This window comes from Argopecten irradians, chromosome 11 (assembly GCF_041381155.1).
Source record: "Argopecten irradians isolate NY chromosome 11, Ai_NY, whole genome shotgun sequence".
Taxonomy (NCBI): Eukaryota; Metazoa; Mollusca; class Bivalvia; order Pectinida; family Pectinidae; genus Argopecten; species Argopecten irradians.
The window spans coordinates 28,047,903-28,075,674 of NC_091144.1; the positions used below are offsets into that span (position 1 = coordinate 28,047,903).

The 27,772-nt window shown below is 34.4% G+C and overlaps 1 protein-coding gene across 1 annotated transcript; it reads left to right on the forward strand.

The window, feature by feature from the left end:
* The first annotated feature begins 23,214 nt into the window (after positions 1-23,214).
* Positions 23,215-26,711, forward strand: LOC138335187 (alpha-2A adrenergic receptor-like). The gene is made up of 2 exons (XM_069284165.1): positions 23,215-23,260; positions 23,562-26,711. The coding sequence occupies exon 2, from the start codon at positions 24,528-24,530 to the stop codon at positions 26,019-26,021; it is 1,494 nt and encodes a 497-aa protein (XP_069140266.1). The 5' UTR covers positions 23,215-23,260; positions 23,562-24,527; the 3' UTR covers positions 26,022-26,711.
* Positions 26,712-27,772: the final 1,061 nt, after the last annotated feature.

The following is a 27,772-nucleotide window of genomic DNA, read 5'->3' on the forward strand; positions in this document are numbered from 1 at the left end:
AGACATGGAAGTGTAAAAGAACACTCTTGCATCTCAAATTTCTATCGTCTAATGTTGCGAAATCTAATCTTACATATATGGATGCTCCTTCTATTCAATCGGTAATGGAATTGAAAACCGCTTTGCTAGCATCATCTGTATTCCAAATACTGAAAGACTGCTTCAACGGATCTGTTTATTCATCAACTTCGATACGTCTTGAAACATCCTAAATAATGGTTATTCATTTTGAAAAAATACATTATTTAACATCACATTGCCTAGACTAAGGAAACACAAGCAAATTAGTAGACGTATTCATTTAATGCATACATTATGAACGATGTTTGGATGGATGATAACATCAGACAGGATATAAAGTTCAGTGTTATTGGCGGTACGTTACAGTGAAATAGCACTATAATTTGAGAAGGTACGTTACAGTGAAATAGCACTATAATTTGAGAAGGTACGTTACAGTGAAATAGCACTATAGTTTAAGCAGGTACGTTACAGTGAAATAGCACTATAATTTTAGCCGGTACATTACAGTGAAATAGCACTATAATTTGAGAAGGTACGTTACAGTGAAATAGCACTATAATTTTAGCCGGTACATTACAGTGAAGAAGCACTATAATTTGAGCAAACGTTCTTGCAGGTTACACATAAAACCCTCTGAACACACCTCCGTAAGAGAGGTAGACTAAAGCTACAGAAAGTGAAAAAAAATCCACCTGGATTGGCCTTGCATATTTTGAAGGAATAAATACCATCTTAAGTCATTTCCTTGTGTTGACTTAAGTAACCTAAAGACTTCAGTCAGTTTCGAGAAATCGTGGACAGCTTTCAAGTTTTCAATGAATTTATGTAACAAACAATTAACCATGTCATCAACTGGAAATACGGGTTGTATTCACTGTAACTGAGGGTTACAAGTTCAAATCCAACATGTAAATTCATAATCTAATTCTATCAAAGTGCATGTCAATATAAATCCTAGAAGAGATTTGATTATGGAAAACGAGTAAATACATGCAGGCCGCCAGCAGTGATACGATCAGGTTTGTGTAAATACTAATTCTGAAGATTTTGTTCTTGGTGGCGTCTGCTTCTGAATCATGCAAACATAAGAAGAAAATACAAAAGATAATATTTTTTTATAGTTTGGCATTTTATGTCTATTCATCGAATAGACATGAAGTTTCTACTACTGAGTGTTTCCTTTGGCATATTTGAAACAAAGATCAAAGAAAAAATGTTTACTTCCCTGCGGCGATGTCACTTCACTAGGATTTTTTTGTACTTAAAATACCCTGCGCATTAGATAACTAACAAAGATAAGCATCATATGTAATGAAATCAATGTTAGATCCATATGTTGGGAATAGTGCAAACGTTTGTAACCTATGAAAATAAACAGATTCAATCAATGTTACTGAGGCGCTTTTGTGAATGTTTACTCATATATCCATGAATGCCATAAAGGTTTTTATAATCTCTGTACCCGATACTGAGCAGGAGAAACCTTTTACCTTTCGTATTTATGTACGATATATCAATTAATCATTTACATTGTTTTTTACGCTGTAGGGAATGCCATTTTACAAAAGAGAGATTTGTTTCGTGCTATCACGAACGACCCTTAATCATCTCATTTCTTTGCATACCTTCGAGCGAGTGAGTATTCGTGTGTCAACATTGAACTAACGCTGGAACATCTGTTTAACTCACACAACCTTAATCACTGTTAATCGAGAAGTACGATGAAAACATTACTCATTTCACAGCACGCATATTATATACTACATTATTAAACAATACGTTCATATAATTTCCATTGAAGACTACTATACCCGCTATGTTTCATGGAATGAATGGTAGTTCGTTGATTAAGATAAACCTCATATAACAACTATAGTAATCTATGGACGACCCTTATATATGGAATGTTGTGCATGTCCGAAGTGAGTGTATTTTTGGGAAACTGTAGTAAGCTAGTTCTTTTCTCAATGCGTTTTGTCTATCTGCACCTCACAATATAATAATTTATTATATTATGATTAGTTATCATTTTATTAAGTTTACTGGGCTTAGAATGCATGTCGACTTTTATAAAAAAAATCTACTAAGCTTACTTTAGCACTTAAGTTTATAAAGTTGTACGTCCTATCAATAACCACAGTCATTTATGTGTGTGCAATGCGTTGTGGTGCATGAATGTATGTATGTTTGGGAGGCTGTGGTATATTCGTGTCGGTCACATTATACTGACGACGGTTTGACTCATGAGGCTTTTATTGAAGATCAACTTAGTCGATATCGGACCCTTTATCCTGGTAGAAACCCCTGACAGGGTGATTAAGGTTATACGCCTTAAACGAAGTTGGAGGTAACGCGATTATGTGCAGACTCTTTGCTTGTTCATTACATTTAGTTATATACGACATGGAAGTTCTCAATCACGATAAATTCTCCGTTCTTTTATTGATCCCTTAACAATGACCGGTTCCCTGAAGAATTTCAGGATTGCTTCTTATCCCCCTGTTCCAAGTTCAGCCGAGGTTACACGATTATACGTGTCGACATTTATAAATATCGGCCTATTTGATCCAAGTTCCGCCATGTTTGATTATTTCTGATGGCAGTGGCTTAACTAAGTCTCAGTGCCCAAATAACAAGGAAAAATCTAATGAAGTTTTCATGAAAACTATTATTTTATAATTCTCGTTATGGTTTATTTACAGTTAAACATTTGCTGTGATTTGCGTTATATATGTTAGTAGTAAAGTACTAGTTTTGATTTGCGTTGTATCCTATTAGAATTCAAGCATTACATTTCAGATGCGGTATATCTTACTAGCAGTAAAACATTGTTTGTGAGTTGCGTTATATCCTATAATAAAAGTAGAGCATAAGTGCTGATATGCTCTATACCTATATATGAGAAATGAAGCATTCGTTTTGAGATACGTTATATCCTATGAGAAGTAAAGCATTCGTTTTGAGATTCGTTATATCCTATGGAAAATAAAGCATTCGTTTTGAGATTCGTTATATCCTATGAGAAATAAAGCATTCGTTTTGAGATGCGTTATATCCTATGAGAAATAAAGCATTCGTTTTGAGATGCGTTATATCCTATGAGAAATAAAGCATTCGTTTTGAGATGCGTTATATCCTATGAGAAATAAAGCATTCGTTTTGAGATGCGTTATATCCTATGAGAAATAAAGCATTCGTTTTGAGATGCGTTATATCCTATGAGAAATAAAGCATTCGTTTTGAGATGCGTTATATCCTATGAGAAATAAAGCATTCGTTTTGAGATTCGTTATATCCTATGAGAAATAAAGCATTCGTTTTGAGATTCGTTATATCCTATGAGAAATAAAGCATTCGTTTTGAGATACGTTATATCCTATGAGAAATAAAGCATTCGTTTTGAGATTCGTCATATCATATGAAAAATAAAGCATTCGTTTTGAGATTCGTCATATCCTATCAGAAATAAAGCATTCGTTTTGAGATGCGTTATATCCTATCAGAAATAAAGCATTCGTTTTGAGATTCGTTATATCCTATGAGAAATAAAGCATTCGTTTTGAGATGCGTTATATCCTATGAGAAATAAAGCATTCGTTTTGAGATGCGTTATATCCTATTAGAAAGTAAAGCATTCGTTTTGAGATGCGTTATATCCTATGAGAAATAAAGCTTTTGTTTTGAGATGCGTTATATCCTATGAGAAGTAAATCATTCGTTTTGAGATGCGTTATATCCTATGAGAAATAAAGCATTCGTTTTGAGATTCGTTATATCCTATGAGAAAGAAAGCATTCGTTTTAAGATTCGTTATATCCTATGAGAAATAAAGCATTCGTTTTGAGATTCGTTATATCCTATGAGAAGTAAAGCATTCGTTTTGAGATGCGTTATATCCTATGAGAAATAAGAAATAAAGCATTCGTTTTGAGATTCGTTATATCCTATGAGAAATAAAGCATTTGTTTTGAGATGCGTTATATCCTATGAGAAATAAAGCATTCGTTTTGAGATGCGTTATATCTTATGAGAAATAAAGCATTCGTTTTGAGATGCGTTATATCCTATGAGAAATAAAGCATTCATTTTTAGATTCGTTATATCCTATGAGAAATAAAGCATTCGTTTTGAGATGCATTATTTCATATGAGAAATAAAGCATTCGTTTTCAGATGCGTTATATCCTATGAGAAATAAAGCATTCGTTTTGAGATGCGTTATATCCTATGAGAAATAAAGCATTCGTTTTGAGATGCGTTATATCCTATGAGAAATAAAGCATTCGTTTTGAGATTCGTTATATCCTATGAGAAATAAAGCATTCGTTTTGAGATGCGTTATATCTTATGAGAAATAAAGCATTCGTTTTGAGATGCGTTATATCCTATGAGAAACAAAGCATTCGTTTTGAGATTCGTTATATCCTATGAGAAATAAAGCATTCGTTTTGAGATGCGTTATATCCTATGAGAAATAAAGCATTCGTTTTGAGATTCGTTATATCCTATGAGAAATAAAGCATTCGTTTTGAGATGCGTTATATCCTATGAGAAATAAAGCATTCGTTTTGAGATGCGTTATATCCTATGAGAAATAAAGCATTCGTTTTGAGATTCGTTATATTCTATAAGAATTAAAGCATTCGTTTTGAGATGCGTTATATCTTATGAGAAATAAAGCATTCGTTTTGAGATGCGTTGTATCCTATGAGAAATAAAGCATTCGTTTTGAGATGCGTTATATCCTATGAGAAATAAAGCATTCGTTTTGAGATGCGTTATATCCTATGAGAAATAAAGCATTCGTTTTGAGATGCGTTATATCCTATGAGAAATAAAGCATTCGTTTTGAGATGCGTTATATCCTATGAGAAATAAAGCATTCGTTTTGAGATGCGTTATATCCTATGAGAAATAAAGCATTCGTTTTGAGATGCGTTATATCCTATGAGAAATAAAGCATTCGTTTTGAGATGCGTTATATCCTATGAGAAATAAAGCATTCGTTTTGAGATACGTTATATCCTATCATGAGAAATAAAGCATTCGTTTTGAGATACGTTATATCCTATGAGAAATAAAGCATTCGTTTTGAGATTCGTCATATCATATGAAAAATAAAGCATTCGTTTTGAGATTCGTCATATCCTATCAGAAATAAAGCATTCGTTTTGAGATGCGTTATATCCTATGAGAAATAAAGCATTCGTTTTGAGATGCGTTATATCCTATGAGAAATAAAGCATTCGTTTTGAGATGCGTTATATCCTATGAGAAATAAAGCATTCGTTTTGAGATGCGTTATATCCTATTAGAAGTAAAGCATTCGTTTTGAGATGCGTTATATCCTATGAGAAATAAAGCTTTTGTTTTGAGATGCGTTATATCCTATGAGAAGTAAATCATTCGTTTTGAGATGCGTTATATCCTATGAGAAATAAAGCATTCGTTTTGAGATTCGTTATATCCTATGAGAAAAAAAGCATTCGTTTTAGATTCGTTATATCCTATGAGAAATAAAGCATTCGTTTTGAGATTCGTTATATCCTATGAGAAGTAAAGCATTCGTTTTGAGATGCGTAATATCCTATGAGAAATAAGAAATAAAGCATTCGTTTTGAGATTCGTTATATCCTATGAGAAATAAAGCATTCGTTTTGAGATGCGTTATATCCTATGAGAAATAAAGCATTCGTTTTGAGATGCGTTATATCTTATGAGAAATAAAGCATTCGTTTTGAGATGCGTTATATCCTATGAGAAATAAAGCATTCGTTTTTAGATTCGTTATATCCTATGAGAAATAAAGCATTCGTTTTGAGATGCATTATTTCATATGAGAAATAAAGCATTCGTTTTCAGATGCGTTATATCCTATGAGAAAATAAAGCATTCGTTTTGAGATGCGTTATATCCTATGAGAAATAAAGCATTCGTTTTGAGATTCGTTATATCTTATGAGAAATAAAGCATTCGTTTTGAGATGCGTTATATCCTATGAGAAATAAAGCATTCGTTTTGAGATGCGTTATATCCTATGAGAAATAAAGCATTCGTTTTGAGATGCGTTATATCCTATGAGAAATAAAGCATTCGTTTTGAGATTCGTTATATCCTATGAGAAATAAAGCATTCGTTTTGAGATGCGTTATATCCTATGAGAAATAAAGCATTCGTTTTGAGATGCGTTATATCCTATGAGAAATAAAGCATTCGTTTGAGATGCGTTATATCCTATGAGAAATAAAGCATTCGTTTTGAGATGCGTTATATCCTATGAGAAATAAAGCATTCGTTTTGAGATTCGTTATATTCTATGAGAATTAAAGCATTCGTTTTGAGATGCGTTATATCTTATGAGAAATAAAGCATTCGTTTTGAGATGCGTTGTATCCTATGAGAAATAAAGCATTCGTTTTGAGATGCGTTATATCCTATGAGAAATAAAGCATTCGTTTTGAGATGCGTTATATCCTATGAGAAATAAAGCATTCGTTTTGAGATGCGTTATATCCTATGAGAAATAAAGCATTCGTTTTGAGATTCGTTATATCCTGTGAGAAATAAAGCATTCTTTTTAAGATGCGTTATATTCTATTTTGTGTGGAATTTTTAATTATATTATGTATAATCACACACGAAATCAATCGTTAAATACATATTGCGGCATTGTTATCATGAACAATTAAATTAAAATGATTAAATGATTGACAATACATTAAAATATTAATAATCCCTTTACTTGTTGCCGTGTATTAGGATTACCTCCCTAAACCGGATTTTACTTCATTTCTGTACGAATGCATTGTTGTAATATGAGGGTCGGTCAGATAATGAAAGGTTTATAACAATGTCACTGTATCTATTTGAAAATAATTAATTTAATCCTATAGTTGATATTGCCTGCAGATTGAAATTTGAAAATTGACACAAATTTCACAATTCCATTCACTTGTCTTTCAACGCGTCGACACCTCCGACACAATAACATTACATACCTCCGACACAATAACATTACATACCTCCGACACAATAATATTACATACCTCCGATACAATAACTTTATAAACCTCCGACACAATAGCATTACATACCTCCGACACAATAACATTACGTACCTCCGACACAATAACATTACATACCTCCGACACAATAACATTACAAACCTCCGACACAATAACCTTACATACCTCCGACACAATAACATAACATACCTCCGACACAATATCATTACATACCTCCGACACAATAACATTACATACCTCCGACACAGTAACATTACATACCTCCGACACAATAACATTACATACCTCCGACACAATAACATTACATACCTCCGACACAATAACATTACAAACCTCCGACACAACAACATTACATACCTCCGAAACAATAACATTACATACCTCCGACACAATAATATTACATACCTCCGATACAATAACTTTACAAACCTCCGACACAATAACATTACAAACCTCCGACACAATAACATTACATACCTCCGACACAATAACATTACATACCTCCGACACAATAACATTACATACCTCCGACACAATAACATTACATACCTCCGACACAATAACATTACATACCTCCGACACAATAACATTACATACCTCCGACACAATAACATTACATACCTCCGACACAATAACATTACATACCTCCGACACAATAACATTACATACCTCCGACACAATAACATTACATACCTCCGACACAATAACATTACATACCTCCGACACAATAACATTACATATCTCCGACACAACAACATTACATACCTCCGACACAATAACATTACATACCTCCGACACAATAACATTACATACCTCAGACATAATAACATTACATACCTCAGACAAAATAACATTACATACCTCAGACAAAATAACATTACATATCTCCGACACAACAACATTACATACCTCCGACACAGTAACATTACATACCTCCGACACAACAACATTACATACCTCCGACACAATAACATTACATACCTCCGACACAATAACATTACATACCTCAGACATAATAACATTACATACCTCAGACAAAATAACATTACATACCTCCGACACAATAACATTACATACCTCAGACACAACAACATTACATACCTCCGACACAATAACATTACATATCTCCGACACAACAACATTACATACCTCCGACACAATAACATTACATACCTCCGAAACAATAACATTACATACCTCCGACACAATAACATTACATACCTTACCTCCGACACAATATCATTACATATCTCACCATTTTCTTTTCCAGATGTTTAGCTTTCCTTCTGTTTTCAAAACAGAGGAATTTCAATCCATTAGACTGAAATGGCATGTTATTTTTGTGTGGAATTTTTAATTATATTATGTATAATCACACACGAAATCAATCGTTAGATACATATTGCGGCGTTGTTATCATGAACAATTAAATTAAAATGATTAAATGATTGCTCTTCCGACAATACATTAAAATATACAAATACAGATTCGCTACTGATACTGCAAAAACATTTGTTTGAAAAACGCATTGAATACCTAAACACATCTCTACTATGGGGTATGTACTTGTCTAACTGAGGAATTGACAAATAAGCAGCCATGCAAAACATAGTACTATCTGTATCATGACATTTCAAATTGAGATACTCTTACATGGAGATAATGCCTATTAGAAATAAAACATAATACAACTATAAAAAAGTTAGGAGTTAAAATTAATTCTGACTTATGTCAACAAAACGCACCCAAAACCTATAGTATGTATCCCACTGTCGATGAATCTTTGTTAAACGCTGAACAATCACGGAATTTATTTTACTGTTGGATTAACAATACAAGATTGGCCACAACAGATTGTATAAAATTTAGCGTCACTAGAACAGCTACAAGTATATAACTGATTTCAGATTTCAGTTGACTGGAAGTCATTTCAATAGCGGTATATCATTTACGCTTGGATATCTTAGAGAGACGTAGCAAAATATACTGGGATTGGACTGTAGTTTAATCTGGAAAAAAACCTGACATAATATTCAGCAACAGATGTTATCAGTTTCGACAAAATGACGTAAATCTAATATCCAGAGATATTAATGGACATTTGACTCTATTTTAGAACCATTTTATCTAAAGCCAAGGATTTAACCAGTCTCGGTGCATATTACTTTCTAATCCAATTAGACAGCTTTATCTGCATTGTCGCGCTTCTAAATCTTTATGGTACCATTTAGAATTTTCATTTCCGTTACTAAATAAATCGTGTCATTCTCATGTTGGTTGCTGTAGTTAATCGGTGCACATATCGGTGGTTTTCACAATATCCAACTTCATATCTGCAAGCTATGTGTGTGCCTTGTAGAAAGTGTAGCATGTGCTAACAACACCCACTGAGATATTTAGTGCATTCTTCTACCATTGCTGGACATGCCCTTGCAATTTCATTGTCTCTTTTCTGACTGGTTGTTTTCCAAAGCATTTCGATATATCTTTATTGGAATCGGTAGTGTTTTTGTCATCTGTGTCGTTATTTAAGGTATACCACGGATTTTCTCCCAATCAACAACGCGTTTATCAATAATAAACATTTTTTCCCATTTTGACAGGACTTGAAGACCATGAATGTATTTCCAGAAAAAAACCTGCATTTCCTTTACATGGAAATAATTAGTCCGGTATTTTGCTTTTTATATCCTCTTAATTCAATTTATGCGTATACTTGCCTGTCCCTAAACCCCAAATATGCAATATTGTGGCCACATCCATAAAACGGTAAAATTATTTATCCCAGTGAGAGTATAATTTTAATTTGTGTTTGATGGGATTTTCTACTCGTTCTTCTTTCTATCCATTTCAATAATCTTTCTGTCGAAGAATATAGCCGTGAGCGAAACACACGCGTGTATCTTGACTGATACAAGACTATGATAAAGGACGTTTATGTGTGTTGGATTTCCCTGTGGACTTTTGCCGAACGATTAACTGCATTGGATCTTAATGTTAAAAGTCTCATACGGCTTTATCAATGAAAATACCTCTGATCTTTAGGCACGAACATCTAAAATCTCCATGGAGGCAAAAACAATTTAAATCAACAAAATTCACCATTTTTATTTGTATGGTATGATTACCCGATTTTGATTTAACGCTGAAATAATTACCACAGGATTCAATGCGCAGTTAAAACTTCCGGCCTACACCTATTTACAGCTCCCAGCGGAATATTACACAGCGCCTTTTTACGACCGGTGGCGGAGTAATATTCTGCACCTTTTAACGACCACGGCGGATTAATACACAGCAGAAGTGACACAGAATCTTGTTAACATTGCGTTACTAAATCTCACTCAATAATTCCATCACACTTTCGACAGCTTTTAAAAAGGATTGCATTTTCCCCCTTTAAAAACTGATTTTTTTTGTCATTTCTATTTGATTGGAAATGACTGATTAATGCTTGTGTGACAAGATTCAAACTAAAAAGAATAAGAACACGAAAGTGAAATGTCAATTTTATTTCACCATGATCATTCGTTAATACCTTCGTGATGACATTTATTATTTCGAGTTTGTTTGACCTTGGCAGAATAAATTATATTATTCCTTCATTTTTATAATTTTCTTTATTTTAATGCTTCATTTTCATGGGTTTAAAACTATTTGCGTATTACTATTGAAAGCGTTCAAAGTTTTAATGTTTCTTTTTCAATTAATTAACTACCATATTTCTTTCAAATGACCACATCAGCTGACATTGCACTTTCTGACCCCAGGATTTCCACCTTACAATGTAGCTGCTGTATTCGGTGATAAAACGATGATGATGCGTTATAATTAACGACATATCGAGGTTTGCAGTGTCACATTAAATGTCGCCGAATCAGATTGGAGGATATTTGAGGATTGTTGAGGAGGCCAGAGGGAACGTGATGCTATTAAAACAAAATCCAGACAGTCGGTCACCCCAGATTTAATAACTCGACTCATCTTAGCACTGTTTTTACACAGATTGCGCTCTATTACTGGACACGTAAAATTAGATTTGGCCAGCAACCGTCGGTCCGTCACGTGCCAGGACAATAATTGAAGAAGATTGACGTTCCCAAGGACATTGGTAATTGTTGCAGGTATTACGATGTCAGCAGTGCCATGCCGCTGTCGGGGATTTCTAGGAGGCCTTCTCCAATGTTAAAATCTTGGTGGATGGACGGTGTCGCATTGGGTTTAGGCGATGATAGGTCGTGTTGTTTTGTAGTTATTTAATATTAATATTAGTAACATGTGTTTAATATCAAATAATAAGTATTGGCAAGACATCATGTCACTCTATCGTAGTGAATGGCGTTTAAAACAGACGAACTTACAAGTCATAACAGTTAACAAATGACGATAAATCGGCATTCATTCACTACATACTGTAAACAAGCTAATTTTAGCGTCCATATATAGTCGCGAAAATTTTTCGTCTTGGAAAGTTTCAATGTTCGTAGGTACAGTAAAACATTATGAAACCTCTTTTGTCACCACTGTGATGTCACATCCATCGCAAAAAGTTTTGCATCAGTGTGCCCTTAAAGTCATCTTTATGTTACAATGTCATGTGTGACAAAGAGGTGTCGCGGTGGTCCAGTGGTTTAAAGATGACCAGATTACCTTCACTCTTCACCCCTGGGTCACGAGTTCGAATATGATGTGCGGTAGCTGTTCGGTGCTAACCGAAAGTCGGTGTTTTTTCTCCAAATATTCCCCACTTTATAAACTTGGCACGTCCTTAAATGACCCTGGCTCTTAAAAGTACGATACATCGATCAAACAAAACCAAAACAATACCAGGGATGTGTGAAAACTAGATCGGTAAGTGCATCCGTATAACCGTGTTAACTTCAATTGCAACAGATAACCAAAAGCCTTCTTATAACTCCAGTTAACTCTTATAAAATACAACTTCACAGTCACCGTTTAGTAATAAAGGTAGCATGATATGAACGCAAAAGAGTCAAATAAAATTTGGATGAGGAAGAAGCAATGTTTTACGTGCGGTAGGAAAAATAGAAAAGATCGGAGTTAAAAAATAGTGACTGTGTGCCAACTTGGGCGGATATTGACAGTCATAAAGACATTCAATGGTGCATATGTATCCTGGCGCAAATAAGTGTTCCGACTTATTTATATAATGTGTATATCATAACATGATTAGTGACTAATTACCCAGGCCTAGATATTCACCTGTTGTATATCAGAGAAACATGTGCCCGGTATCGAATTGAGTTATTTCAGATGATTGTTCTTAATGTTCTTTCTCGTCGACTGTCAAATACAAGGGCGCTCTGAAATATACATATTTCTGTACGGTACAAAGGCATACTGCAAGTTTGTCTGTTTGAGTTTTACGGCCCATTGACAACTAAGGTCATTTAAGGCCAAGCTAGCAAACTGCAAGCAATATGACTACAAAAAACTCTGAATAATGACTATTCATTGCGAAAGTATTATATCATATAAGGTGCAATTCAATTATCATTAGTGAAGTTGTTTTGGAAATGGTTGTATTCATGGGTGACAGATATTTATGAATAGTTTTCGTATACTTGAAATGATAGATTCTCCATTCCGTGTTTTCAGCTAATGACGAATCCAGCTGCTGAGGCCACCAATTTGTTAGTAATATCAGGATTTTTTTCTCACCAGAATTCCCAATGGTGTCTATCGAAATCAGGACTTTGTTAATAATTCGAGACAACTTGTGTCCAATTGACCTATATAACACTGAAATTATTCCTAATGAGGTACTCTTAACAAAAGTACATATCAAGGTCATTAACCGGGTAGTCTGTGTAAGCTGTAAAAGATGTCTGATATGGAACTCGTGGGAATATATCAACAATGATTTACCATGATGCAAATAAAGCATATACGTCTCGTTAGTGACTTTTCTAGAGGGACCAAAGCTGAAGACAGCATCGTTCTACAAACTTATTACAATGTCTAGCAGAAGTCCTAGTAGTGGCAGACGAGACCGTCTGGTGATTGGAATATTTTTTTATATTCGTCAACTGCAGATTAAGGGATATCGTTATAATATGGGGTATAACATGCGAACGTTTCATTAATCTCGACTGTCTTATCGAAAGAATACATATAATTCCTGATATAGATCGCGAAAAAAAAGGAAAAATAAATCTCTAAAGATAAGACATTTAATGTCTTATTGATTGCTGACACAGAAATAATGATATCTTTCCAAGCATCATAGACAGCCGTCGTGGTTCACAAAAATATTCTCGTTATTGAGATAACTATAGTTTGAAGCGATAAGATGATACTTTCGACCTATCATAGATATAAGTACATATAAATGTAAAGCCTTGGTCTTTCTACAAAGTTAAACTATCACCATGAAGGATAGCAAATAATTACGGATAAACGGAAGTTGATGGCAAACATCAATGACATTTGTACGGCGACATGTTTCGCAGACATGGCGAGGGCTTAGGGACGGTCCATACCACACTAGTGACCACCATTAAAGTAAATGACTCGGACATTATTGACCAATTCTCCGGACTTCTCCCGGATCGACCTTAATACAGGGCTATGTCAGCAATCATCAACAAGACATTCCAACTGACGGTACTGTCTATATAGGCCGCGGCAATAAGGCGTGCTTCATTCCATCTCATATATTCCACGACCCTGTAATTCCGTTTTGGCAGCAGCATTACTCCGTACTTAGCTATCACAACCTTTAGCAGCTAAGGGATAATGACTGCTTTCATGATCAGGGCAATCTATTTCGTAAATGAAAACTACATCCAACGAAATAACATAGTCATAAAATGAATTGATGGAAATGTTTTTTTTTGCTTTATTCGTTCGTGGGCCATTTTCAAAGTGTTGGTATTAGCATTTAGCAATCGACGGGTTGTATCGATGATTCTAGTCCGGAAATATTCGTCTGAACTATTCAAATGGACATTTCAAGATGTAATACTACAAACGACATACAAAACACAAATGCCTTTACTAATTTCTCTTCACAGCTCTGTACCGCACATATATAGGATCCGTCAAAGATGAATATATTCAAATTAAGCCGGATTCTACAAAACAAAACCTACGCGTCAATAGTTTAGTTGAATAAAGGTTGTAGTAAACCTGTGTATATTTCCTCTTTAAAGTAAAGAAAGTTCCCTTCTCATTTTTGAGGGAATCTAGTACACATGTAAAATGTATAAACGCTGTTGCAGAGAACTGACAGCTTTACGATTAGGTTACGCAATGCTCATTCCCTTGTCTCCTAATAACTTATCTAGAATTATCGACATGAGGAAAGTCTGTTTTTTAAACGGACTTTTTCTACTCCTATCATAGCTTATCGCAGATAGTTGACCCAGTGTGGTATATCGTATCCAGTATAGCAATATCAAGTACATGCATGTAACACTGTCAGATAAGCGAGTTTCCATTATCACATGGAGACACAATGCGAATTATCTAAAGCCTCCAGAACACAGGCAAATCAAACATTGCACAAAAGGTTATTGCAAAATAACTTTTGCTGTTGATAAGCTGTTTAGCAATAAAAACAAGTCTGTCAATTGTCTTTGCAAAATATTGCCACTAAATATCGTAGTAAAATAAATACATGTCTGATTTTTTTAAATGCCTACTTTAATATGAAGCGATGTTCTCACAACAATTATTCCGACATTATCTATAGCTTTTCAAACTTCGAGATTATAAGATCGCCTATTCGTTGCCGACATACAGCAAAACAAGATGATAAAGAAATTCCAGGAACCAACGACATTACTTCGTTACAAGCATATATATATAATTCGTTATACGTATATTACAAATATATTACAGGAACTTTTACATGTACATGAAATGAATATCAGTTGAAGGCGCGTTCATTATAAACGTGTTTTTCTGAACATTTTTATGTACATCGTTTTGGCACTAATATTTGCTTTTGACGTTTGATGGGATAAGCCTACCTCCATATAAATGTAGATTTCAGAATGTAGGTGTCATGCTAGAGTTTACACTGAGGTCATGTTGAGGGTAGCCTTGTTGATTCAAGAGGCGCCCCAATAATTTTGATTCCGTATTTATCCTATAATTGGTTAGTTCTTTCAATACCACGTCCGAGAATGACCACTGACATTGATCAGTATTAACAAAGTCCGCCGGCCGACCCTTGTGGCCAACGATGTTCACTTGGTAGCGTTACTTGCTCATTGCTCTCGCTGCATTTATCACATTTAAGCTCAAACGGTGTCAGCTACACGGCTTATTTATCCGAAACTGTAAATCATCCCCAACGTTAGCATACGATGATCTTATATCTCTGATGGATACTGTGTCAGTGATCAATTAGTTTCCACAAGAAAATAGATAATTTTCCTTTATAGTGTGTATCGTATTAGATAGAGGTAATTTGGTAAATGAGGTTACCAACGAACGGTATTTGTAATGATATCAAATCCCATAAGAATTTGTTATATATAGCATAGTATGCAATATCCATGTTTCTTAAAATTTATGAGTAAAAATCATTGTAATATTGTACTAAAACGTCTAGGTATGAGAGAAAATTACTCGGGATCACAAAATGTTGAGAAACTTTCGGCACGTCTGGTGTTTTACTAGACCGATTCATCTGTCTATTTAAATGAGCTCTTTTGTTTTCGTTGTCGTTTGTGAATCATCTGTCTCTTAAAATGAGCTCTTTTCTTTTTGCTGATATTTTAGAAATTATAAACATAGGGTTCAACATTTTGTGACCCCCGGATAGAATATCTCTATTCTTAATATCCACATATGAAAGAGTCTTAAAACATTCATTATAATATTCACAATTCATAGATAACTATCAGTGCCTAACAAGTATGCAATGATGGTGGTAGCTTAATTTTCCCTTTTCATTTTATGAATGACAAATATCTTTAGAGTTTAAACGTTTATTTTTAAATATCGATGATTTACAACATACAATATAAATGCTTAGGCTTTGTCTCAGCAGTAAAAAGATATGCATGTTTTATCGACACAAATATCCATATCTATCAAACAAAAGTGTTGTCTGTTTATCTATAATGTGTTTATAATCCTAAACCTTTTTATCAAAGAAATGTTACTATGTTTAAGATTATCGCTAACACTCACACGCCTGCAAATTTATTCAATAATCTATTTGGCTTAAGAATCATCTCATTTTTCTTTAATCTAAATAACTCTGAATAATTTTACTGGTATTGAAACTTCTAGCAATTTGTGTGAGATTTATTCTAGGTTCTTAATGCTTGTAGCTTTGTTTTCATATCTGAATGCTTATCTAGTCATATAATTGATGGCTATGAACAGCCATCAATTTAACATTACAGCAATCGAATACTCAAAAAAAAATCACAGAAATAACCAACTTCACTTTACGTGCGATTTACTTTAGCAAATCTTACGATCAAAGTGAATTCACTTAAGTTTATCTACGTAAACTGATATTTATATCAAGTATATTGCTAATGATGTACATTCAATCTTTAAATCCGCGAATACTAACCATCGCACTCTTGTCTTGAAAACAGAAATCGCTAAATTTAGAAGCCGCCAAAAAATTTCTTAACAGTACCTATATAAAGCACAGTTTTACCAAAGTTAGGTCTGCAACCCCCCCCCCCCCAAAAAAAAAAAAAAAAAAAAAAAAAAAGAAAAAAAAAACCTTAAAAAACAATAAATAAAAAATAAAATCTGTATAAAATAAATTAGGTCATTCTGTTACGGCATATTGATTATGGTTTCTTGATAAATTTATCAATCTTTTTAATTCATTGGTGTTTTGAACTATGCATCCGACAAATCACTCAGTAGAGTTATTAAAACTCCATTACTGTCGGTAGAATAATTGATGATCTTCACCACAAAACTTCAACTTCCTTCCTGGTTAATAATCTCCCACAAAATGTCAATTATTGACTAACTGTCTGTTGTATATCGTATAAATGATACATTTTCAAAGTGCCTACAAGACAGTGGAATAACGAGTGAGTCTGATTAACAAACGATATCCCTAAGGGTATTATCATTATGTTAGATGCTTTTGGACAGATGTTCGACAGCAATGAACGTCTATTGCAGTTCAGTCGACGAGGGATTTGTTTTGTTGGTTGAGAAACAGGCAAGCGAACCTCATACAAAGCCACCGAAAACAGATATATGACATTTTGTTTAAGCCTTCATTGGTTCTATCCGCTTGAAAACATCAGAGTTTTGTTTTAGTATTACTGTAAACCAACTCATCTTCGCGGTTTTCATTATTTCGGTATTTTTAACGTTGATTTAATTTCTCAATTACGACTGCGGAGATTCTGGCGTCATTTTTACTGCCGCCAAGTCTTTACAATGAAGACGTTACAATGAATTTCCAGCCAATGCATAGCGCTCCAGTTTATACTACATTAGTGAAATATGCCCCCAAAACTATTACATTGATTATTAACGTCGATTTAATTGCGCTTTAACTACGACTGCGAAGGTTCTGACGTCATTGTTACTGCCGCCAAGTCATGACGTTACAATGAATTCCCAGCCAATGCATAGCGCTCCAGGTAACATAACATTAGTGAAAAAACCATCGGATATCAGGAGAATTATGTAATGGAACTAAATAGGCATCGATTTATCATTTAAGGATGTATTTTATGAGGTTTCAGTCCCGTTGAAGTCTCGTTTCGACAAAGATCAAAGAAGTTATGAGATTTTCAAATATATTTTATCAATATCTGTAGCAAGTTGCCAGATGCAAATTTTGTCGAAAAATTACATTTCTATATTCAGTAGATTATTTTATACAGGGATTTTAAGAAATGGCTCATTTGGCGGCCATTTTGAAATCGTGTCTTTTTCCTCTTTTAGTAGAGCCATAGTTTAACCATTTTTTATTGAAATTGTTTTTACTGAAATCATCACTGCACCAGCATTTTTAGCTGTATCGAGCTAATTTTTGCTGTAAATCTTTACTAGGTTCGTGGTTATGAAAATATTGAGCATTATTGCGTGAAGTGATACGCTTTTATCACTTTATTTTTACATTTAATGGTAATTTGAGCACTTTTATTTTTTACTCTAAAATACTGAAAAATAACACATATTCAAATGGGGCAAAAAAGTAAGCACACTGACCCCTATTTTTCTGCCTAATTTAGAAAGAACAACCCATTCCCTATTGATATGCAAAATATTAACAAAATTTTAATACCACAACTGTTTCTATAAAGGGTTAAATTTGGCAAAAATGGCTGAAAATGGTGTATTTTGTAGCTCAAAATTAAGGGGTAGGGGTAGCATATGTTGTTATTCTGAGAGAAAATATGAGTCTTATTAATCAAAACTTGTATATTTTTTAAAGAAGACTACAGGAAAATAAATACTTCAAACTTCCATACATATCAAACATCTCATTAGGAAATTATGGCTTTAAACTCTTGTGTATATGGTCAAAACGGCAAAATTCCCCAAAAATCTAAGATTTTGTCAACTTGGTATCTTTGAGTGACAATAGCTCAAAAGCAAGCACACCGACATATGTGTTTTCTTCCATTTTCTTGTATGGTATGAACTCCTATTTCCAAAAATCTATATGAGAAAAAAAGTTTAATAGAAGAAAATTTTGACTTCTCAGAGGTGTATATCCTGAAAAGAAAAAGAATGTCTTGTTAAGATCACTGAATTTACATTGGTACGGAAGTATGTCCGAAACGTAAAATCCTGATAAAGATATTTTTACCGGTTTTGGCTCCGCATTACAGGAGCGAAATGGTGAAAGCCGATAAAACAATTCCAGGTGATTTTGACGTTAATGCAAAATTCCTGACCTATCTTGGCTGATTTGCAAGGAAAATTTCTTATATGATAAAGTTAACCAAATACCAATCTTAATCTACCTTAAATTTCTTACAAAGGACATTATATCTTCCTCAACATCGGGCTACAGCAGAGGTACCAAATCTTGATACATTGTATTCGCTGGAAGCGATTTATATGAATTACCAAACTAACATTACATGAGATCGACTGTGTCTTATCCAAACGTTGAGTGTTGATATACCGTTTTACTCTCTGTATCTAGGCAGGATTACAGACAGTGTTAGCGATAATTCATTTACAGAAGCGCTTGTCAGATCAGATACCGGAAATGACGTTGCAGGTTGACGAACCCCTGTTGAGAACAAATGATATTGGGACGTTTGAGCGGTCGATAATTCGCTGGCATTACAGCTGATGTTACTGATGAGAGGAGCGAAATCTCGCGATCCCTCTTGTCACCGGAAACTATCAGCTGATGACGCTATTCATGTGTCGATTTGTTGCATGTTGTTACTGAATCAAAAGTCAGACAGCGCAGTTCATCGTGATAACGGGAAACTTTCATAAACACGCTTACAGAATCGCCTTAGTTATCAAGATCAAATACAACTAGACTATTGACCATTTTCATCGTTCCAAGAAAGACCATGTTAACATGTTAATACAAGCTATACACTACTAGTATTGTATAATGACAATGGTGACGCCTTGCAAATATAGTGAGCTAATTATTCGGCGAGCTGAGATGTTCCGATTCTAGGCTAGGAGCATGCTGAAGTGCTAATTTAGCAATAACATGAGTGTTTCAGTAGATCAAAGTACCCGAGTTGATCACTTCCAAAATATATTGTGATTGCATAAATATCAAGACATGATACTTAATAATTGAATTGGTTGAAGGATAATTGCAACATCGTTTCATTAATTATAGGCTTACAATAACATTTTGTTGTTTTAAAGCATAATGTGTTTTAAGAGTTATCGCACGTCATTTCCCGGAGTTGTTTGATCATTTCAATATTTCCATATCTAAGTGAAGGTATTAGACAATAGTGATGGAAAGGGCATGTAAAATGTAAAAATCTTCAAAGTTACTAATTAGCAAAATAATTTTGTTCGGAACAGTTTTTGTTTGTAATTCAAAATAAAAGTTTTGTACAAAATATCCTAAAAGTATTACTATTTGCGTATCGGTGATTTTTGTGTAACGCAATGTTAGCTTTCCACTTCTCAGACGCAGTTGTGATGTAGGTACCGCATTTGATACCCGACCATTAGCCTTCTCTCTCTAGGTCATGGATACTAAATTGCTAATGCGTCTGACATTGTATCACGAATCTTCCTCCTCTAAATTGAGTATAGCAGTTGACGTTCTATCCATGGCCTCCCTCTAAATTGCGGTTCTAGACTGGGTAAAATATCTGACGTTCTATCACTAGCTCTCTATCTCTGGGCCAAGGTTTCGAAATTGTGGAGGTGACTGACATTCTATCTTTAGCCTTCCTTGTCAAAAGTCGCGGTCCTAGACTTGGTATAACATTTGACGTATTTCTTGAGCCATCGACCTCTTGGTTCCGGCTGCCTAATATGTAGGTGTCTGGTATTCTACAACTGACTGTGTACCTCCGGGCCCCAATTTCATCAACGTTAAATTTATGGAATTTCTTAACTTAAATACAGATCAATTGATTATTTCTTTTTGTAACATTCAACATTATTTAACTTTAATCAATGAATTCCATGATTTAAAATTATCTATAGAAACAATTACAGGTGTTTATAGAAAATCTTATATTCAGGGGTTTTTCTTAACTTATTGTATTGCATTTCTATGGTGATCTTGTATTTATGAAATTCCTTTATTAAAATAAAAATTGAAATTAAGTAAATATAATTAAAAAAACAGCTTAAAAATTACTAAACAGCCAAAAAAATCGAACGTTATAACAAACTGTACAATTAATGAACGATATGACGGATCATCTAAAATATTTGACACTGAGTAATTGTTACAAAACCTTCAAAGAAAACGTCTTTACACTTGAAAAAAATCGAGTTTGCACTCACAACAAGGCGCACGAATTTAAACATTACAAAAATTGGATAATACCTTCCTTGTTGTTTGCTTGGTATTTAATTCAATATTCCTTTGTGTTTTTACATCAATGGAGAGGTTATTACCATCAATATAATTTGATTGTAATGTTAGTAATTATTTTTCTCTCCATAGAACTTGTAATAAAAACACCATTATCGATGACAGGCCCAATATTGCAAATAAGATGATTGTTTATCAAGGTCGAGAAGAAACATGCTAGAAATAATTCAACACTATTAAAAGCATCTCTAGAGAGAATTAAGTCCGATAGCAATTATTATAACTACACATATGGAGGTCCATTTGTGAGCTTTTAGTAGCTGTTACGAGGATGGATACGAGATGAGCTGGGAGACAATGACAAATAACAATCACAACAGAATTTTGTAATTTTTTCATCTTCTTTTGTAATTATCTCACTTTAAACTCATTTCAACGCTAACCCATTTTTTAGGTTACTTGTGGAAATAAACAGACGCTGAAGAACTACTGACATGGAATTTGTTTCGATATCTTGTTTATCATCGATAAATTAACTACCCAATAAAACCATGAAAAAAAGATATGTGTTGTCTACATAATATCCGCATCAGTATTCCGCGTTTTAGATATCTTCCATGCATGAGCAGTATGTGTCGAGCGAAGGAATGAGACTTTGTGTTTGCGTGCTAGGCAGCGAGATTATTGAATGTGCAATGCAGGTACGAACAAATATATTAGCGGTTGTATTAGCACCTGCAGTTATAATAGTCTATCTCACGGGGTTTGTATTAAAATCACGCAAAAACATATTAAATTGCTCTTGTAGTTTGTGATGGCCTTTGCATTATAATTTTGTCTGCTGCCGCTGATTTGTCGTAGAGACCATAACAACAAAGGCTGAGGAAAGCAAAATATCGCGATCGTTCCAACAGAACTGCGGGAGAGAGGAAATTACAAAACTAAGATGGGCTCAGACATGCTTCAACTAGATTACTACCGGGAGGACGTAGAACATTGTAAAGAAACACACAAGTCTATATCCATACGTATTATGTACAGGGCTGAGGGAAATCTCTTTGATCACTGGTATTATGTCGCGACAGACATGATTGAAATTAATTTGACTTTTTTGTTGTTGTTGTCAGACTCTTGAATCTGCTAATTGATTCTTTGTTGTGGATTGTCATTGCACTTTTTGATGTCCACGAGGAAATAAAATACGATATGAATTATTTAAATTACCAAATGCGGGCTGTGTATGATCATTCTATATTCATCCGATTAAGCTTTTTGGAGTAGTGGTGTTGTCTGTAGACTGGATTACATACCGTAGTTTTATTTCTCTCCGCTTGGCTTCACTCCGAAATTACAAAATAGTATTTATGAGCGCAGCCTAGCGGAGAGAATTGGTACTAAGGCATGTAATCCAGTTTATGTGGTCTGTTATAGTTCAGATGTCCCTGGTGTAAAATTTTATCTATTAAATCCGAATGTTGACAGCCAACACGAGGTTTGATATATCACTGATCATTTGCTAGGCCCATGTTTTTGAAGAAAACTGATAAAATTGCAATCGCAACATTTTGAAAATTGCAATACTTACAACAATTGAATAGGAGCTGAAAATTGTCATCATTGTCAAAACAATGCGTTATTTACCTCAACAGTGCGGTGAAACGTGTACACATGGTCAAACCAAGAAGTCAAATTGTGGTCTAAATTTTAAATTAATTTTACATTTATACAGTGTTATTTGTAATTTTAAAATGACGTCGTACTATTCATAGAACACGAGAAAACTTTTATATTTACAGCGCATCTTTTGTTACGTTAGTATTATCTATGAGGTATACTTCTTGTTAGTCTGTGCCTTTCAATAATTTTCACTGATTGATTCATCAAAACTAATGATTTTCTATAGATTACCGATTAAAAAAATACCATGTCAAAAGTTCCGCGTACTTATGGCACCAATAGCTTCAAAACTATGCACCACCTTCAGAGAGAGTGACGAGATATTCTACATGTTTGTCTGTGTACTGGAAATTCACACCTCAATTCGTCAAAACTTATGTTTTTCTACCGATTACCGATGAAAAATAACATGTCAAAATGTTTACCCTGTTATGGCACATAAAATGTTTAATATTCCTTCTAAACTATGCACCACCTTAAGAAAGAGTGATATGGATGTTTATTAATATTTGGTTTTGTGTTTTACAGGGGACTCCCTCCTTGATAAAAGGATATATATATACATACGCGAGGTAGGTACATATAAGTATATGTGAAATAAAAAGTCCAGTATTTACAATGCTACAGAGAATAAGCGTTATCGCTAACTTGTCTTGACACGTTCGAAAAAGAATAATTAATGTTGCCATCACAAAGTGTTTTTAAAGTGAAATAATCTTAAATCATACGCTTGTTTTTAGAAGCGTTAGGATAGTTACGGAGGTGTGAATTAACGATCGACCTTCGTTGTAATCAAGCGTTTGTCATGTTCAGATCCAAATTAAAGCTAATTCATAGCCGTACTTAACTGAACGATTTATCTTGGTGTTTCAGGTCTGGTATTCGTTGACGTGGGAGAAAAACAAAAAGAAATCACAGCAATTAAAAAAACTGCTGTGGAATTAGAACAATAATTGTTTAAACCGTGGAGCGACATTTTTAAAAGTGTTACACAAATCTTCCGGCAACCGAGAAATCTAAAAGCGTTTTGGTATTTCAACAAAACACTTAAAGTTCTAGTATCAGCTGAACGATCCTATTATAAATTGATGCTTGCGTTGGGAGTTAAGGACATTGCCTTTGAAAAAGTATTTGCCAACAAACAAATTTAGTGGAAGATCGTACCACTGTGCAGATCCATGATAACCTTGCCTCTGAATATTTAGCCTTCCACGTGTTGTTTTATCGAACAACGGCATAAGCGCATCACTATCTGAACTAAAAAGGACCAATCGCCCCCTGACGGGTTTAGTCTGATGTGATATCAAAGACATTTATATATCAGCAGTTTACACACGTTCAGCTAGGTAGATTTGTGGATATATCAAGAACCACCTGCCAACATCAGAATTAGTTGTAAGCTACGAATAATATCGGATACGCTCTGCAATAAGACCTTTAATTCTATCAGCATTCTGTTACACAAAAACATCCTTAAGCTCCTGCGAGATAATTGGAAAAGATGGAACACAGCGCCGGAGTGAAATCCGATTGATTGTAAGTCATGATAACTGACGCACTTGACTGCATTAGTGATCTGCTGTTGTTTACGGACTGTTGTAATATAGCTGATTTAGGATTTGATATAACGTCTAAAGAATTTCGTTCCGCGCTATTTCCCCATTACAACAATTAATATGAAGTAAGCAGCAACAAACTGCTGACAGACGTATTCTGATTAACCTAAAACTTAAGAAGTAAAATTCTTGTGTTTCTGAACTGTGGTTCTGCGTATGACCAGCATTGATATACGACTGTTTGATAAGAAGATTTATTCGCTTTGATTTAAGACCAAGGACAATGCCTCTAATTTCGGAACTTCAACAGTTTGCAGTAAACCTGTCATCGACGAACTCGTCGGATTTTATTGGACCGCAAGGCTATGCCCTTCCTCATCTCATCGTTACTGTGCTCATCATTTCCGTCATCATTATCCTCATCATCTTTGGAAATCTTCTCGTCGTGGTCGCCGTTTTTACAGATCGCAACCTGAAGACAATACAAAATTGGTTCATAGCGTCACTTGCTTTGGCCGACTCACTTCTCGGTTTGGTTATCATGCCGTTTTCGTTAGCGAATGAAGTGATGGGCTATTGGTACTTTGGCCCCGTGTGGTGTGATCTGTGGAAAATCATAGATGTATTTTTGTGTACAGCGTCCATATTAAACATATGTCTCATCAGCATCGACCGGTACTTCTGCATCACTCGTGCCCTCACGTACACACATTTTAGAACGCCAGCACGAGCTGTTCTCATGATTGCCTCAGTATGGCTTTTGTCAACGGTCATTTGTGTTCCACCGTTAATCGGCTGGAAAAATCCTCTTCAAGTCACAGATTACCCCCTATGTGACGTCAGTTCGGAAATAGGATATATAATATATTCCGCAATGGGTTCGTTTTATATCCCAGCAGTAATCATGGTAATGGTCTACTTCCAAATTTATCGAAAAGCTAAGCTGAGAGCACGACGTGGAAACAAGAAAGATACTAAAAAGAAAGAAAAGAAGAAGAAATCAGTCAAAGAGGAGAAAACAATGAATAAACAAGAACTAAAACCCATGATGAGTCCTATTGAGACAGTTCGACCGGATACCAAAATGATCATGGAATGTGCAACAGCGCATTCGGATGACGAAAGCACCTGGCCAATGTACGATAAGCCTATCCCTGTGAATGATGCTGCCGACAAGGAGAAAACAAACAACGGGAACGGAGACGGATCTAATCCGGACGAAATGACGAAATTAATCCCAGGAAATAACGCAGTAGAAATTAACGATAATCAAGCTAAAAATGATGGAAATCCCAGTGAGGATGACAACGTGGTTATTAATGGTACTGTGAATAAGCAGAGCAATGAAAAGGCGGTTTCTGTTACAAGAACTGACAACGGCGAGACAAAAACAGAGGTTTGTAAGCCACCTGTTCAAGAAAGCAAGGCTAGAAAACTTAGTGTCCCGACGAAGAAAGACTCACCGAAAAAGGAAAATGATGTCATGAGCGAACTGGAAAAACAGAAAAAGAAATTAGCAAAAGCAAGAGAAAGACGTGCGACAATTGTTCTAGGACTTGTCATGGCGGCCTTTATATTGTGCTGGTTTCCGTTCTTCACAATTTACATCATCGATTCTTTGTGCAAATGCATACCTCGAACTGTGTTCATTGTGTGTTTCTGGGCCGGCTACTGCAACTCGGCACTAAACCCTATCATATACACAGTGTTCAACAGAGAATTTCGCAACGCCTTTCATAAGATTGTGTTCAAGAAAGAGTTGTGCCGACGCAGATAAACCAACAACTTTATTGCACGAGATTTTGCGTTAAATTGAGTACTGTATAGTTGCTGTTATTTGCGAGGATAAAATTTCACTATACTTGAATTTTCGCAAAATTAGATCCCTGCGAATCAATTGGAAATTATGAGTAAGATAACATATATATTTAATTTCTTTTAGAAAGTGATAAATACTTAAACATTTCTTTCTACGAAATCGAAATTTTCTCCTCGAGCAGTCAACGTCTATACAGTAGCTGATGACATTGTTAACGCGCAACTGTCCATCATTTCATTCGGAATGGATGTTTTGGAATTCGAAGTTTACATAACAGACAACGATGTACCAATGTTTATTTTGTGCTCATATTAAGCACATATACATATATCTTACCACACATATCTTGACGAAAATAATGGATATTAGACTCTCAAAAATCATATGGATGATACGTTGCTGTACATTTTCTCAACGGACAAAAGAAGATAAAATCAACGTTTATAATATTTACATTATCTATCATAATGATAATGTTGCTGTTCATTTTCCAATGTACGAAACAAGATAAAATTAACATTTATATATAAAGTATTTATTATAAAGATTATGTTATTGTAGTTTATCGGAAACACGATGTTTAGTTTTCAACATCATTATTGTTCCGCTGCCTTCGGACATTTTGTTCGCATCATTAACTCTGTGTATGTGCATATGTAAAATACAAAATGCTTTCCCTAAAATTTAGATTCCTTGTATTTTTTTTTAAGTTTCTCGATCGACGTTAACTTTGAAGAATTTGTTTTTGCGATGCATAGTTCACGGCAGTGGGGCAAATCAGAGGGACTACCAAAAGAGCCAAATCACAGATTTATATAAGGAAGTTGCTATTTTGTGATCGATATCATTTAAAGGGGAATTATTTTTGAGGTGGGAAATAATTTTCCTTAACGTAAGCGTCGATGAAATGCTTCTCATAAAAAGCCCCAGAATAATTAATTGACAGCAACTTGAAAAATGCCAATATCATTAAAAGTGTTAAAGAAGGATACATTTTTGAATAATTATGGAAGCGGGGATATAAAGTTAAGTTCCTTAAAAGAAAGCGTCGATTAAATTCACCTTGTGAATAGAAATTTTCAATAAAAATAATTGTCCGAGAGTGTACTAAGACAATATTGCGGAACATGATCGCCGTTTTCAATTGCGTTTTTATCATCTTAAAAATACCACTTTTATCATTTTTAAACGTCCAAGACATCAAACAAAAATACATTGGTTTATATTACAATAGTTTAATCTAATAAATATGTCTGGTTGGATGATTATGCATAACATGTAGAGCTAGTCGAAATATTTAAAACAATTATTGGACTCTTATTACAGTAAAACTGCCATTGTTCATAACGAATGTATTTCAAATTGCCTCCAGCTAATGTTATATCTTGAAAAGCAAACAAAAAAGATGACCCTCACAAGATGTGAGATACTGTCTCTGACAAAGTAATTCAAAAAACTTGTAATGTGCTTAGAAAATTATTTTTTATATATCAAGAAAAAAAAATCCAATCAAACACACGATTCGGTACCTGTATTGGTAAATCAATTTTGAATTTGTAAAACGCATATAATGATGCACAATGAATTTTCAATCATCTTTCCTGTCATTCGTTAAATATATCAAAGCACTTTTAGAATAATGAACCGGATAGTTTCATTAACAAATGAGCAAAACATTTCATAAGTGATAGGTTGTTGCCAATTCAGTT

What these genes read in the sequence shown, in the direction of transcription:
- LOC138335187 (XM_069284165.1), top strand. Translation starts at nt 24,528, where the DNA reads ATGCCTCTAATTTCGGAACTTCAACAGTTTGCAGTAAACCTGTCATCG.